This window comes from Drosophila navojoa, chromosome 4 (assembly GCF_054131105.1).
Source record: "Drosophila navojoa isolate 15081-1374.11 chromosome 4, UAZ_NAV_1.0, whole genome shotgun sequence".
NCBI lineage: Eukaryota > Metazoa > Arthropoda > Insecta > Diptera > Drosophilidae > Drosophila > Drosophila navojoa.
This window is the reverse complement of record NC_142892.1, coordinates 14,730,255-14,746,812: the sequence shown is the minus strand read 5'-3', so window position 1 is coordinate 14,746,812 and position 16,558 is coordinate 14,730,255. Positions and strand designations below refer to the sequence as shown.

General features: G+C 44.6%; 1 protein-coding gene across 1 annotated transcript; it reads right to left on the bottom strand.

Annotated features, from left to right (window-relative positions):
* Positions 1 to 5,777: 5,777 nt before the first annotated feature.
* Positions 5,778 to 9,519, bottom strand: LOC115564632 (uncharacterized). Its single transcript, XM_030389185.2, has 3 exons — positions 9,225 to 9,519; positions 8,154 to 9,168; positions 5,778 to 8,064 (listed from the first exon to the last, which is right to left on the bottom strand). The coding sequence occupies exons 1-3, from the start codon at positions 9,298 to 9,300 to the stop codon at positions 5,850 to 5,852; spliced, it is 3,306 nt and encodes a 1,101-aa protein (XP_030245045.2). The 5' UTR covers positions 9,301 to 9,519; the 3' UTR covers positions 5,778 to 5,849.
* Between the last annotated feature and the right edge of the window lie 7,039 nt (positions 9,520 to 16,558).

Genomic DNA, 16,558 nt, shown 5'->3' with positions numbered 1-16,558 from the left:
GAGCTCTCAACATATATACACATATATTTATAATCAATAACAAGGCTCGACTTCGACTGCTGGCACAGTTGGAAATCAGGACAGCAATAAAAAGTGAACAACATTTTGGGCTGGGAAACAGACTCTCATCTAAATAAAAATTTATTTTTCTTTAGTTTTGATGTTTATATGACTGCGATAGCTGTGAGACTCATGCTCGACGGGGCTACACAAAAGAGACTAGAGACAATATGATGGGTCCTTACGGCCAGCGCATTGTCTTCGACACAAGTACAATATTGTATATTGGGCAGGCTGAGGCCTAGTTGGCTGAGTGATAAATTGCTGGCTGCAGACGCCAGGAATTGTTATGAACTGTTTATGCCCAGCTGGGCAGCTGAGGGCAAACGTAACGCCCGCCAATTAATAGAGGGAGGACAACCCCGGCTGTTGTTGTTGTTTTTGTTGCTGGAAATGCGTACAGTTGCTGCATCTGTATCTATCAGAGCTCAATCAAAGTCTTTTCACACCTTCGGGCGACTTATCGCACGTATCGATCAATCGATCGATCGAGCCTAGAGTGATGTCAGCAGACCCGAGTCCCGCATTGCTGCCGAATTGAAATTGGGATTGGAATTGGGACTGGGATTGGGATTGGGCAACAGCAACCATAACAATCGTATTAATCGTGCAATAGCAAATTAATGCAAGCCATTGTAAGGCTCGACACGATTCCTGTTAGTAACGCTGATTAGGATCTAGCCGGGGCCTCACGCACACCGCACAAGCATCTCCACACACATTAATGTGTCAACATGTGCGATAAGTCCGCATCCAGCCAGAGAACACACAGTAGTTGTCGCTGCTCGCTGGTAGCCCACAAATACAAATAATTCTGATGTCTAGTTCCTGGTAGCGAGATAATGTGTACAAAAGATACGATAAGGATCGCACACACACACAGACACACACACATACACATGCGATTCGTGCGAATGTCACTGCGACCACAACAATGTGCGCATAATGAGTGTAGAGACTGTAACAGAGTTCTGCCAGCAGCCAGCAGGATCTCAGCGCTGAGATATCAACAGAGAAGAAGAGAGAGGGAGAGAGACAGAGAGTAAGAGAACTCCCGTGAGCGTAATTCTCAAAGCCATAAACTACACTTTTTTTTGGCCGTCTCTCAATTTGGAATGCCTCCGTTTGGCATGCTACATAAATCTTTTGGGGCAGGACAAGCGCTTGAGGAAAATTTCATTGTTGGATTTTTATTGCAATATGCAAATGGTTTGTTTGCCTTGATTTCCACTCCATCTCAGCCCAGGCTGACCTTCAACCCCTCCGCGCTTAAAGCATGCGGTTGACCGCATTCTCAGCAGGAAAAGGGTTGCATTCAGCTCGGCCTCGACGCAGTTGCTCTGTCTTGCTCTGCGCGCTAACAACTTGATTAGAGAAACTTGCCGTACATTATTCTTGATTAAGTCACATTAATTATGATAATGATGACGACTGTCTCGAATCGGCAAGAGAACCAGACTCGGGGTTCTTCTAAAGAGCGACGCAGGCAATTGAAACGGGAACAGGATATTGTTTGACTTCAAGGTCCACACAATGCAACGACGTGTGCGCGAATAAAAAATGAGCACAGCAGCAGCAGCAGCAGCAGCAAAAAACGGCCATAAAAACAGAGAATAGAGAAGCAAGGAATTATATCTCTCTCTATATATATAGGTAAATGTGCGTGTGTGATAAATGTCAACTTCCTGCTCAGCATCCGACACGCCTGAACTGCCCTAGCTGATTGTCTGGCTGGCTGGCTGGCTGGCCGATGACTTCATCAGTAGGCCATCTAGATTATATACGGAAGTTATCTAATAACGGCTGACACTTTTAATCCTTTTATGAAATTAATCAAGTGTGGCCATGAAAGATCCCAAAAAATGAGAAAAAGAGAAGACAATAAGGGAAACTCCGAACTGGGCAGCTGCCAACTGCAGATGCAATTGACTCGCTATAGAGTTTGACTTGGCTAATTGTTAAAAAAGACTGAATAAAAGAGACTGAGGGTGGCATTTATAGATATCCTAGCTCTAGTTGAAAAAAAGTAGAAATTGATTTGGCGAGAGCTGCTATAAATATAATTTATATTAATAAGAAGCAAACTGTTTCATTTTCTTATCAGTTTCAAAAAGCAGCAAACAGACTTGATACGAGTTGAGTAAAACTTAACCAAAGTATGGCAGAAATATTTATATAGAACATAGGTCAGTAAAATAGGAATCGACGACACATAAATATATTAATATAAAAAAAAATTATAATGCTTTGAAATAATAATCTATGTGGAATTCTTTAATTTTCAAAGCTAAGATTTGGCTAATTTCACAAAAGAGATAAGCAGAGATAAAGCGAGAGGCAGTGTGAATGTGTGTGTGAGATAGAGGGCAAGAGAGAAGAAGAAGAGATTGATTTTTCGTTAAGATGTTCAAGTCTTGCTCAAATAGAATTATGTAAAAGCCTTCGGCAAACTCTTTCATGACAGTTTTCAAAGCGCAGTTCTCACATTAATCATTAAGAAAGAAGAAGAGACAGAGAGAACAACATATACTAAATATGACAGAGACAGAGCAGAATAATAGACATTGTTTTCTGATAAATACTGCTCACATTTGCTAAAAATATATGTTGAACTAACTGATGAATTGTTCTAAGTTCAATACGTATTCTGTCTCCTCTCTCTTTTTCTCCCTCTCTCAAACTAAATAAAGAAAATATGCACAGAAGAGATACTATACAATATTTATTTAAAAAAAAAGTTAAAGTAAAAAAAAACCTATATCGAAACTCATTCATAAACCAAACCGAATTCGAAGCACTGCACTCAGAGGTCAATAGCCAAGCGAGCATGTTACAAATTGATTGATTAAATGCTATATAAAGATTACGAAAATAATGGAGAAAACTCATAAAATGCAATTTCAATTATTCAACTCACATGATAAGCGAGAGACATTCATAAATTAACCATAAGCCAGACGAAAAATCGAAGGAAAAAAAAATAAATCAAGTAACGAAGTTCAAAAATTTATGGACATTCATTGATCAGTGCATGAAGTTTTATGCTTTATGTTGTGTCGTATGTGATTTCCGTTCGGGAACTGCGCTAGGTGGGCTAGAGTCATCAAAAAACACACAGACACAAAAAAAAAAAAAAAAAACATTGTAGAAGAATAGAGAAAGAAAACTAACTGAAAATCAAACTAGAAATGCAGTCTGCATACTAAAACAATGGAAATAACAGTTTTTCCAGCCAGCTGCTCTCGACACAGTGGGCACTCGCTATAGCTGCAATGACAAATGAACTGAGGCGGATCATGAGAGCGACTACTGACAGTAGGCAGAAAGTTGTCAAAACAAATGGCTAAAGGCAAAGCGGATCAACTCAACTCAACTCAACTCAGCTCAGCTCAGCTCCGAAATAACAATTCGAAAACAGTTGCCGAAAATGTGCAAAACTACTTGAACTAACCGTTGATCTTGAATGCCGTCCTGCGAATCATTAATCATGGATCATCATGCAAAAAAAATATAAAGAACATCAGGAATAGTTAACGCTTAGCTGAGCAAGAGACGCGCCGAGCTGAAGTCACCTTAAATTGGGCAGCTTCTTGATCGATTTAGCAGGAGTCGAGCAGTCGAGCAGTCGAGCACCTAAATGCCCACTTCAGAGTTTCTATTGATTATGTCACCGCATTGTCATTAATTATGCCTTTGTTTGGGCCTGGCTGTCACTTTTGTGGTTCAAAAACCGAAGAGAACCAACTATACAAACTCGAGTGCAAGAACATTTTCAACGGGTTAAGAGCTAACCGAAATTCTAGGTAGCGAATGCCCAATGCTTATGAATTTCTAATGTTGCGTCATTAATCAACCAGTCAAAAGGTGTTTTGATTTTGGCATACGTTCAAGGCAGTCCAAAACCCAAACAATTGACATGCACACACACACACTCACGTACAGGCACACACATGCACACGCACTCACATGACATTGGACCGCGTTTGCAACTTCCAGCCAGCAACTTGCAACATGCAAAGCGAAACTAGAAACTAGAACACGAATGAGAACTTTTTTCGTAGTTCAATTCAGTTGGCAATGTTGTGTATGTTGGGCGCTTTGTTTGGCCAAGAAGAATGGGAGAACTCCGAAACGAACCTAAGGTCAGCCTTAATAGGTTCGAGGCACTGAGCCATTGAACTTGTTGGGTAGCACCTTGGCTTCGTTTCGGGTAGCTAGAGAGCTTGCATTGGCACATGCTATTAATTCTTCAGCGCTTGCATTGTTATAAGCCACTCAAGACAGTTCCCGGCGACAGACGGACGGACAGTTCGACAGTTGTTAACAAGCTGCCAAGAGTTGAGCTGAGCGTGAGCCTCGCAGCGAAACACCCTCCAGTCCCAAGGCAGCCAGAGTCGTGCTGCTGCTGCTTTTACAGGGTATCTGCTGGGCGGGCGCGCCTTGTTGGCAGCACGCACAAAGTGCGTTAATTAACAGAAATATGCTGCGCCCACTTGGTAACTGCAGCCGAAGGAGCAACGCCCCACAGCAGCATTCAAATTGCCTGGCCATAGCAGGCGCTGTTTGGAACCGAAGCCCTCTACCCTCTGCCCCATATATGTTGCTATAGACTATGCCTTCGGCTTATTATTTACGATTTTTCGCATAAATTTACGCGAACGCTCGTAAAACTGCGTGAAATACGACATTTTGAGTTCTGTGAAAGTGTAACACGAACGAACTGACTCCAGATTGGCAACTGAGACCCGAGACTGGGAGAGCGGGGGAAGCCTGAAGACCTGCAACTGAACCTGGAGCTTCAGCTGAACCTGCGCACAAGGCTGTTCGCTGATCGAAGCGTGTGTGAGCGCTAACTCACCATGAACAATAAGCCAGCATCTCAGTGATTTGTAGCTTTCAGCGTTAACCTGGCAACAATGTTGCTAATAGATGTTGCTAAGCTGCCGACGCCGACACCAACAGCGGACACGCAGACACCCAAAACTCAGAGCAACAAAAGCTCTAAAGTTCCTTTCGTCATGCCCTGGCTGACAAAAAGCTTCAGCTGCTTGATGCGAGTCTTAAGCTTTTGAGTTCCAGCATTTTAAGTAAATAAGCAAATTGAATTTGAATTTTCTTTACTTTGGCATAAATTAGGATTAATGTATTTTAAGGTATTTCGAAGGTTGCCTTCAAATTCCTTCCTAAAGAAAAGAAAAAGGAAGAATGCTATGTAAATATCTAAATTGATATATAAATAACTAAACATTTACTAATATTATTTTTATATTTAAATATATTTAAATATATTTCCTCAAGTTCAATCAAACTTCAGTTGTCTTACGATGCTTACTTCTAGGGTAACTCCAACTTTTTTCATTACTTTCAATGAAAGTCCATTAGTATTTCTTCTTTCTTCAACTTCTTTATTATGTTCCATATTTACTTTTACTCCTTAGTCTCTGGCTTAAGGCAAATAAGGACTAGAAGAAATAGTTCTTAAGTTTTAAAATCTCTTTTCTTTTGAAAATTTTTTTAGACAACCTTCAGAGTCCTCTTTAAAAATCCTACTGCTTATATTAGTTCACCCAACTTTTCTCAGTTAATTTCCATTTCAATAAAATTGCAATTGTTTGTTTTTGCTACTAAACTGCTTTATATTTTCATCTACAATTTTTTCTTTTTTCTTGTGCCCTTTCCAATTATATTTTTATTTTTATTTAAAAAATTGATTGTGTTTTGTTTCTTCTTTTTGCGGTTCGTGCCTTTGCTAGAAATACATGTTCGTGTCAAGTTAAGAACTCTAATATTTAATCGTCGGCCAGGTCGCCCACTGTGAGCGTGGCTGGGGGCGCTGTGGCCGCTGCTGCGGTCACACTGAAGGGCAGACCGTGCTGCGTGGCGGAGGCCCAGCTGCGGCGTGGTAGTATCCGGCCAAAGTTGAAGTACTTCTGCCTCAGCTTGTCCTTTATTTCGTCCTCGTTCATGATGGCGCTGGCCTCGCGAAAGTTGAGGAAAATTCGTCCCTTTTCGTCCGTTTTGATGGGCAGAATTTCGGTGCAGACGTTGCGCGCCTTGAGCAGGAAACCCTCCTCCTCCTGGGTAGTGCTGATGAGTGCTGCACCGTCACCCTGGCACAGCTGAGCCTCGGGCAGCACGACCACGGTGTCCAGGCGCGAGTCCATGGACTGGGAGCGCGGCGGCTTGGCTGTGGCCACATGGTGCTTCTTCTTGCGCAGGCAGAAGGGATCCCGATCGCTGGCCTTGACGTACTGCACCACCGGCCGATTGACGCCCCACTTGGGGCGATCGTCCATTTTGTGGGCATCCTTGTCCTTGCCCTGATTCTTCTTGTTCTTGTCCTTCTCCTTGTCCTTGTCCTTGGTCTTCGCCTTGAACGTGGTCGTCGTCGTCGTTGTGGTGGTCGTCGTTGTCTCGTGGTCCTTCTCCGCCGCCGACTCCTTCGCCGGCTGCGTTTGGGTCTTCGACGTCTGCGTCGTGGTCGTGGTGGATACCTCGCGCTTCAGCAGCACCTTGTAGAAGTTGTCGTGGAACAGACACAGATCGCAGTTGAGCGGCAGCTCCGTCTGGGTCTCCACATCCGCTTGCAGAGCGCCGTCAGTGGCTCGCCTCAGCCTGCTCGCCGACTCGCTGGCTGCAGCAGGAGTCTTCACTGGGATCAGCGCCAGTTTGTCCTGCTCGGCTGGCTGTCGCGCAATGTCCACCTCCAGAGAATCGGGCGAGAAGAAGCCGCTGGCCGTTTCCAGGGCAGTGCGTCCCGAGCGCGCCGTGTGCAGCAGCTCCTCATCCTCCTCCTCCTTCTCCGCCTGGTAGCCATCCTCGGTGCAGATCGAGGTCTCTGTGCGCTGTGTCATGGTCGCCTTGGAGTAGCTCCGATCCGTGCTGGCCGGCGGCTGCACCGGCGCCGGCTGCTGCATGAAGTACGTGGCGATCTGCAGATTCCCAATGGCATTCTGCAGTCCGAATATGTCTGTGGTCACGGGCAGCGGGATCAGTGTGGCTGGCTGCATGAGCAGCGCCAAGTTCTCCTTCTCCTCGACAGAGCTCGTCGGCTTCGCTTTCGGCTTCCCGGCTGCCTCCTCGGCTGCGCCCTCTGCTGTTGGCTGCTTGATGGGCTTCGTTATGGTGCGCCTCAGATTGATGGGCGTGCCAATGAGCACTTTCTCCTCGGAGACCATAGATGGTGGAGGAGCAGCAGCAGCTGCAGCTGGTGGTGGTGCAGCTGCTGCTGCTGGTGCTGCTGGAGCAGGAGGCGGCGCTGCACGTGGCGTATGACTCTCTGCATCCGCTGCATGCTCTAGTTGCTCCTCGACAATCTCTTCCTCTTCCACGGAGAGCACCTGCAGCAGCTCCTGCTTGTCGGTCTGCTCCTGGCTCTGGACTCGCTCACGATTCTTGCGCTTCTTTTGCTTCTCCATTTTGGCGGCCACCTCCGCCTTGGCAATGGCATCCAGCATCGCCTGCTGCTTCTTGCGCTGCGCTTCCTCGCGCTCCAACACCTGGCGACGCTCGTGCTCCAATCGCTCCTGCTCCAGTTGCTTCTGCCGGCGCATGCGCTGCTCCTCCAACTGCTCCTCCTGCCTATGCCGCTCCAGCTCCCACTTGCGTATCAGCTCGCGCTCGTGCAGCTGCTTCTTGATCGCATTGTGATACTCGGCCGCCTTCCGCCGCTTGTCCATGCGCTCGGCCAGCGTGTGCGCGTCGAGCGGCGCATTCTGCCCGCGCAGATAAGTGGACGAGGATTGCACCGACTGCGCATCGTCCTCGCTGTCCTTGGGATCGTGCACGCCACGATTCAGCCAACCCGCCGGCACCGCCACCGCCACCGGCTGCTGCCCGTTGTAGTTGGCCCAGCGGGCGCGCTCCCGATCCCGATCCCGATCCACGTAGTAGTCGCCCTGCTCGCAGCTGTTGCTGATGTGCACCTGGTAGGTGTTCGACGTGGACACATCACGACTGAGACTCATGTTCGAGCACGTAGACGGCGCTGGCATATAGCAGCAGCTGCTCAGAGAGAGAGAGAGAGAGAGAGAGAGAGAAGCCCCATTAGCCCCGACTCGAACTTGGTTAGACTCTAGGAGTTCGCTACTTACCTGTCTGCCAGGTAGCCATCGGCTGCCAGTGGCTCATAGTTGTGGCGCTGCGCGGCGCCACGGCGCATCGGCTTGGGCGCCTGAGCGCCAGCTGTGGGCGTGGGCGTGGGCGTAGGCAGGTGCTGGGGCAGGGGCAGGGGCATGGCCGCCCCCTGTATCGAACGCCTCGAACGCGAGGCGTTGCCAACGCTCTCCTCGGTCTGGCTGGCGCTGCCCATCCCACTAATGCTCCCATTTTGGCTGGCTGCATCGTTGTACCAAATGTCGGGCGTGTGTGTGTTCTTGGGCGTGTCGCTCAGATAGCCGGAAGTGTCCTCTTCCTGGCAACCGGCTGGCGCCTGGCTCCCATTCGGATTGTTTAATCGATGTGGCATGTTGGCGTTGCCGGGATCAATGTTTGTTCCCTTCACGTTGCCATTGACTTGGCCAAGTTGATTGGCTGCCTTTAGCTGCTGCTGCTGCTGCTGCTGTTGCTGTGGTCCCTGTTGCCTGCGCCCTGCCTGATACTCCCGCTGCCTGATTGTGGGCAAACTGGGACTCCTTAGCCTCTGCTGCTGCTGCTGCTGGTGCGGTGGATGTTGCATGCGCCCCTTGGCCGTTTGCAGCGCCGTGGGCACCAGCTCCACGTAGCGGCCGGGTGGCGCCTGCAGCTGTCGCTCGGGCATGCCGGGCGCATAGCTGCCACGTCGCTGACGCCTGTAGAGTAGTTCATCATCCTCAAAGTCCGCATCGGCATCCACGTCCAGCTCGTCCATGTAGCGCTCCACCTGGTTCATGTAGTCCTCGCTGCGCTGCCGCTGCACTTGGCGATAGTCCGCGGCGGGCTGCGGCCGCACAATCAGCTGCATGGGCGGAGCGGGCGGCTGGCGGGCATGGCTGGAGGTCTGGTTCGAGGAGCTCTGGCTGAGATCCAGATTGGAGTAGTACGTGCGTATGGAGGTGCGCTCGATCTTGTGGTGCGAGGTGGACGAGGTGTGCTGATGGTGGTACAGCTCATCCATGCGCGCTATCTCCTCTGCCAGGGATAGACACCGTTAGGAGCTTCTGTCTCGGAGCCTGCTCTGCACTCACCTCTTTCCTTGGCCCACTGCTGCTTCTTCAAGTCCAGCAACCTATGCGTTTGTCTAGCTTCCGGACCCGTAATCATGTCTATTCACCTAGTTCATTGCACCTGCACAACTGAGAGAGTGACAGAGAGAGAGAGAGAGCGGGAATTGACGTCACTGGAGTTGGACACCACGACGGGACAAGGCTAAGGCAAACACTAAATGCGAACAACTCAACGAAATTCCATCAAACTCGCGACACTGAGCCAAAATTCGATTTGTTTTGCATTGGAATGCCCTGCCGAACGTCGCCCTGGCAACGTGGCACGTGTAAACAAATGGGGAATATGTCCCAAACAGCTCGACTACAATTGCATACCCTTTCTGAAATCAGCTTAGCTATGGAGAAGTTTAGATAATTTTATTAAAAATCAATTAAGTTTGCGTTAGACAAATAAGAGTTAGGGTTAGTCCCAGTCCCTCCCAGTCCTACATACATATATACCTCTGCCACCTCCACTTTCAAAATCGATATACCCCATGGCAAGTGCATGGCAAAACTTCCTCAATGACTGTGACGGGGCTAAAAGTCCTTGCACTCCACGCGCAGTGGGTTAATGCAAGCAGGTGCGCCTCGCGTGCGAATCGCTCATTGTCTAAGAGTTATGTGAGGCTCGTACACCCCTAAAAATATACGCAAATGGGCTACACAAATAGACATTTGAATACATTAAGCGTGCAGAGACTTGAGAATGGGCCAGCCCCGTTAACTGTTTATTGATTGGTCGCATTCGTTAGCCATGCAAATAAGTTCCTTGGGCTGGGCAGCAACAAGTCAGGCCGGCCAAGTCAGTGGCCTTATCAACTGGATCAGAGAGTAAAAAAGGCCAAATGCGTAGGTGTCAGATGCGGAACGTCCTTCGTTCGTGCCCAAAGAATGCAACTCGATTAAGAGGGTACAACCTACCTACCTCTATCTAGCTCTGCCTACCTACCAGAGCGTCTCTGAACAGAAAACTTTATTTCCCATGGTCAAATAGAAATGGCCAAAGATAAAAGGAAGAAATATCTCATAACCCATTTTCCATAAACATACATAAACCACAAAAGCCACAGCAAAAGTTAACCAGACTCATTGTTGTTGTTTGTGTTGCTTGTGTTGTTGTTGCTGTTGGGTCTGGTTTATACGCGTGGGCGTAGAAATCACTGCCAGTCAAAAGGTCATGTTATGATCTTGAGCGAACTATGTGTCTAAGTCCAACGATGACGCTGAGAAGCATGGGAGCCCGAGCCCCAGCTCAAGCGATTGCAGTTGCAGCAACACAACAACAACAGCAATGGAGATCAAAGACACAGAGCAAAAAGAGCAGAGCAAAACGGATCAGTGTAGAGCGAAGCTGCGGATGGTACGGCAATCAAGAAATCCCACTTGATACAAGTGCATTTATAAGACATTATAATGAGTTTTATAAACTTAAACAGGGTCGCTCAACGCTCATCGCTCGTCGGTCGTCGCTCGTCGCTCGTCGCTGCCTTAGGGCGTCACTTAACTAGACTTGAACTTGGACAGGCTCTTGACTCGGGCACTGCGCAGCATTGATCATAGCTGAAGATGATAATTGCTATGAGCTAGGTCAGCAGCCAGACAGTTGGGCAAGCGCAGCGTATGTCACCAATCCACTCTTACCCATAGAAAGTGATCAGTGTTCAGTGTTTAGTGATCAGTGATCAGTGTGACCAGTGATCGGGCTAAAAATAATCGTGTCTTATGGCAGCCATTTAGTCAGCAATTTTCATACATCTTGGCAAAAGATTTCACTCGGTGTCCGAGCGTTCGGGCCAATTGAACGATCAGCAATCATTCGATCGCTCTATCGATCGATCGATCGATCGATCGTCCGGTCGTTCGATGTATCATTTAGTGTGTAACCTCAATACGGCGATCAATAAACAAACAAGCCAAATGCCTAATAATTGTAATTTACCATATTTTTGTCGACTATATGACGATCATAGACGAACCAAACACGATCGGTGGGTGCCCCATGGCAGAGTGGAAGTGGGAGTGGAAGTGGAACTGGGAGCGAGTGCCAGGGCAGCTCTCTCGGGCAAGCCGCAGAGCCAACACTCGTAGCTTCGATGGGCAATACATATTGATCAAAATTGATGATGTTGACACGAACTTTGAACGAGCTCCAAACAAGCGATGATGACTCTACGATCAGCAAGCACTGTCTACCTCGACGACGGCGACGGCAACGGCGACGTCGACTCCACTCCACCTGCTTCTCTTTCAGCTTCAACGATGTTGTTGTTGTTGTTTTTTTTTCTTCAAGGGTTTCTTGCCGATATTTTCGAAATGTTGAACGATTTTCCCAAGTGTTTTTCGATTAAGCAACAACAATAACAACTCTATGAATTCTCAAGTGAGAGTATCACACAATCGATACATACACTTATCAGCCAGTCTCGAGCAGCAAAACCATTCGATAGCTGAAATCTAAGCTAATTGAAGACGGCTCGGCTCGCCTCTCTGAGCTCTTCAATTCCATTTGACATTTGCCGTTTGTGTTTGTGTTTCATTTGAACGGGTTCAAGTGTTTCTCTTTGTGAAGCATTTAATTGTTCAGATGACACTTTTGGCTTTTGTCTAGGCAACAGAATTTCTGGCAATACAAATTTGTGGCGGTTTTTCTTTGGCGTGTTGCAATCGAAGCGCGTTCTCCTCGTAACTTTCAATTAATGTAGTTAGATCTCAGACCTGGCGTCGTCGTCGCCATCGTTGCCAAAAATGGTTAGCCAGACAAAACGTTCCGAGACGTCCACAACAGCAACAATAACAATGACAACAAGCAATCTGACCAACTGCTGGTCTGCTGGTCACATTGTAGCGCCAACACTCGCCAACAACTGTCAGGTGTTTAGATGCCTACCTTTGAGCTCGAGCCCTCCCTCTCGCTCTCGCTCTGGATCTCTTTGTCTATCTCTCTCTATTTCTGTCTAGCGCCACGAGTCGCATTAGTCCAAGACTTAAATGGAGTCTAAGCACTGGGGTAGACAGCTTGTAATGCTAGACTCCGAGAGGCCCTGACTCATGTTTTATAGAGGCAAGAAAAGTAGATATGCAATAATCCTTTGGAATTTTCTCAGCTAAGAGCTCTGTAAACATGATGCATTTAGTGATAAGGAAAAAATATATATAAATAAGAATTAAATTTATAAATGGCTGACAAACTCTTATTATAGACAAGAAAATATTCATTCCTCATTTAATAGAGTTCAAATTAAATTTATTTTTACTACAAATATCCTAGTTGAAAACCCATAGCTAGCCTCTGCATTAAAATAAATTTATATTTATTTAAAAATGCTCAAGGAAAATAAAGCCCAACAAAAGTAAAAAAATATATAATAAAATATAATGAATAATATATATATAAATAATATATTATATATATATATATATATATATATATATAAATATAATATAATATAAGTAATCCCTACTTATCCATTGAATTAATGAATAGAAAATATTCAATTATTCTCATAAATATGTCTGAGGAGCTGCTTTTGTTTATTGCAGACTTTTAGATCATATTATATTCATGAATTTCCTTCTTAGCCTCCAATATAATAAAAAGCTAATATTATTTAAAAATTTAAGAATTATTGTATCAGAAAAAAAAACCTCTATAAATACCCGCTCTACTTAATCTCAACTATCCTCCCATGGATTGCTCAAGAAAACCTTGATAAATAGTTTAATAAATTCCGTAACATTATGGCAAACGCCATGATGATTGCAATCTTGGCAATCTCAGTCTGTTTTAATAGCACTCTACTCAACTATAAGTTCTCTCTTCAGCTTCAACTTCTCTTCGGATTCAATATGTGCTGAAGTGCAACTAGAGTTCGGTTTAAAGTTGTTGCAGCGTGTTGCAGCTTGTAATTGTTGCCACTCGTCGTTGTCGCTGATTGTCAGTGGGGCTGCTGCTGCTGTTGCTGCTGCTGCTGTTGCTGTTGTCCTCTCTGGCTGACAACATGCTACACTTTGGTCACTATAATGAGCCGTAATTAGTGCTGATGTGTGGACAACTCAGATGACTTGGCTAGCTATGCGCCATGATAGGCCGCGTGTGAAAATTTGCGCGCTTTTTGATAATTGCGACAAAGAGCTGTGAGTCGTAGCTAACTGAATGTTGTTGTTGCAGTTGTTGCAGTTGTTGTTGTTGCTGGCGATCGTTGGCTGTAGCTGACATGGCCATGCATCAACGTCGGTGTCGTAGACGTCTGGCTAAATGAAAGGAAAACTGATTAGCCTTGACAAGTTCAAATTGTTTGGCGTAGGGTTGGGATTGGAAACGCGTTGAGTGAAAGCGTTTGGGGGGCCTGTGAATAAAATCTCTTTTCCCCAAAAGCAAAATCAAAAAAATACCAAGTAAAAGACACAAGCAAATAAAAAACCGAAAGAAAAACAAAATATCAAAATGTCCACTGATTGCCAGCGCTTGTCGTACAGCCAGACAGTCGGACAGCCAGCCAGTTGGCTAACGGTTAATACAGTCCATCATTATCAGCCACCAACACCGCCTAGCAGTAAAAGAAATGCGTTGCAGCAACAAGCAGAACAACTGCAACTGCAACAGCAACAGCAACTGCAACAGCTCTAAGGTCAGTTAGAGACCAAAAAATTGTTGTGCACACACACGGCGGCAGCCTAAAAAAAATATTCTCACAAGGCTGCTTGCGGCCCAGTGCGGCTGGTTCTGCTGGCCACCGTCCGTCGTCCATGCAGTCTCAGTCTCAGGCTCAGGCTCAGCCTCAACCTCAGCCAGAGCCTGCAACATGAAACAGGTGTGGCACATCGCGTCTACAATGCGCATCGTAACTACACACACACACACACCAGGCCGGGCCAAAGCCAAAAACTGGGAGGCTGCCCCAGCCGTTTTGGCCAGGCCATCTCTGCAGCTTGACTCCATCTGAGGCAGTAAGTGTGCACTGAGCGAAATATTTGAGATGCTTATGACAAGTTTTTCTTTTTTGCAAAATTGAGAAGCCAAAAAGAATTGTTGCTGCGATAAGTATTCAATCTGTTGAGCTATGATTGAACAGACTTAGAGTGTGATATGATGTGGCGAATAAATGCAAAGAAAATTAAATTATATGAGCTTATTATATATTTATTAAATATAATTACATTTTAAGCTACTCTAAAGTAAAGTAAAGTAAATAAAATAAATGTGAAAATATATACAAATGCAATTAAATAATTAAATTTAAATATTAAATAAGTAATATTATTATAAATATTAAATTCCATGAAATATTTATTAAAAAATATATTTAATAAAAGCATATAATAAAATGAATATAATATTTAAACAAAAATATATTATAATGCATATATTTAATAGTATGATAATAAATTAAAATATATATCAGTAAGAGTATACTAAAAAATAATGTTCTAAATTTATAAACAGCAATGAGAAATCTAAGAAAATAAAAAAAAATACAAAAATGACTACTTATGATAATTAAAAATATTAAAATATATTTGAAATATTTTGGACTGATAAAAAATACAGATACAAGATTATTCATTATGATTCAAAGAAAGAATTTGTATAGATTGATTTCAATGTATTTGAAATATTTTGGACTGATATTAATATGAGTAATTCTTACAAATATTTAAAAATAAAATAAAATAAATAAATGAAAAAAAACATATGCAAGAAGATTATTAATTATGATTCATAGAAAGAATGTGTATAAATTAAATTCAGACTGCAAAGATAAATGCCAAGTCATTTAAATATTTGTTGACGAATAAATGAGAAGAACTGAGAGTATGTATTCATAATTATATATGTGATATACAATATTTATTTTAAAAATTAAAGTACAAATTTATTTATATTTTTTTACCTATTATTTACGGACTTATATAAATAATAAAAATTGCCATTGCCATATATTCACTAAAATAATAATAATCTAATACTTTGGTCTAGCATTTTTAGGGACACACTAAAAATATTTGTAGTGTTCCTTTGGCGACGCTTTTACCGCACGTTCGTTATTTTTTCGCAATTTTTGAGGTCACAATATGCCCGACGACGACGACGGCGACGACGACGCCGATGATCATCGCTGGAAATCTGAGGCCGGGTCTCTGGCTGGGTCTCTGGCTGTTGAGGTTTGTTGTTTGTCGCCTTAATGAAACACGCGACATACGCTTACACACATGGCTGGCCAGCACTCGGCCTGGTCTAGTCCGGCAATAACAGCAACAACAGCAGCAACAACAACAACAGCAGCAGCAGCAGTATGTTGTAGCACACACACACACACATGGCACTCTCAACTTTGACCCGGGTCAGGCCAACTGCAAGTTGAAATTATGTAGCATGGGGAGGCATGGAGCGTTGCGCGAAATTAAAAAGATAACTCAGATGTGAAAACAATTGATAGTCACAGATATTGAGCTTTGACAGCCCAAGCGATAGACAATGCATGATAATTTTCTAGTTTTTCCTCTACTACTTCGTCGTCGTCGTCCTCTGCATCTGCAGCGTAGCGTCTTCTTCATCAATTCTTGCGTAAAGTCAATTAAGGTTAGATGCCATGAAGATGAAGGCTTCAAGATGCAGCTAGGAACAAGTCTTCGTCGACATTTGAACTGCTCAACTGCTCAACTGCTCAGCTTGGCCATATTTGGACACTAAGTGGGCATTTTAAAGCAAACCAGATGCCAATTCACCCAAGTTTTGTATTTTGGTTTCTGCGCTGGCCTGGTAATCGTATTCCTACTTATCGCTAGAGGCTCTTAAACGAACTGTCTTTGAGCTGCGCATTCACTTCGTGTGATGTGTTTTGTTTTGCTTTTCATTTTTTTTCTCTTCTCTGATTTTGGCTTTTAATGATTGATGGCCGTGTTGCATTGTTGTGTATCCGAAGTTTGAGCTAATTTATAACAACAACAACGACAGCAACAGCAACAGCAACAGCAACAGAGATTGGCTAACTGAACGACTCCGCGCATCATCAAGCAATTTGTATGCCTCGCTGTCAATATGGAATCAAAAATATTGAACGATCCTTTTGTTTGGCTCGTTTTGATTGGGCGTTTTTTTTTTTGGTATATTTGTATTTGTTGCACTTATTGTATTTGCTGCTACACCTTCAAAAGCGGAAATCCCATCAACAATGCGTCGTCAACTGTGATGAGTAATGATTGGAAAGTGGCTGCAGGGATCAGCGAGTGACGGGCGGAGCGACGAGAGGCGAGAGACACAGCTTCAAAGTCAAGCTGTGCAAAAAAAAGAACAACAACAACAACAGCAACAA

Coding starts and splice junctions, on each gene's coding strand:
- LOC115564632 (XM_030389185.2), bottom strand. CDS start 9,300: ATGATTACGGGTCCGGAAGCTAGACAAACGCATAGGTTGCTGGACTTG. Junction 9,169..9,224: donor GCAGTGGGCCAAGGAAAGAG/GTGAGTGCAGAG, acceptor TATCCCTGGCAG/AGGAGATAGCGCGCATGGAT. Junction 8,065..8,153: donor GATGGCTACCTGGCAGACAG/GTAAGTAGCGAA, acceptor CTCTCTGAGCAG/CTGCTGCTATATGCCAGCGC.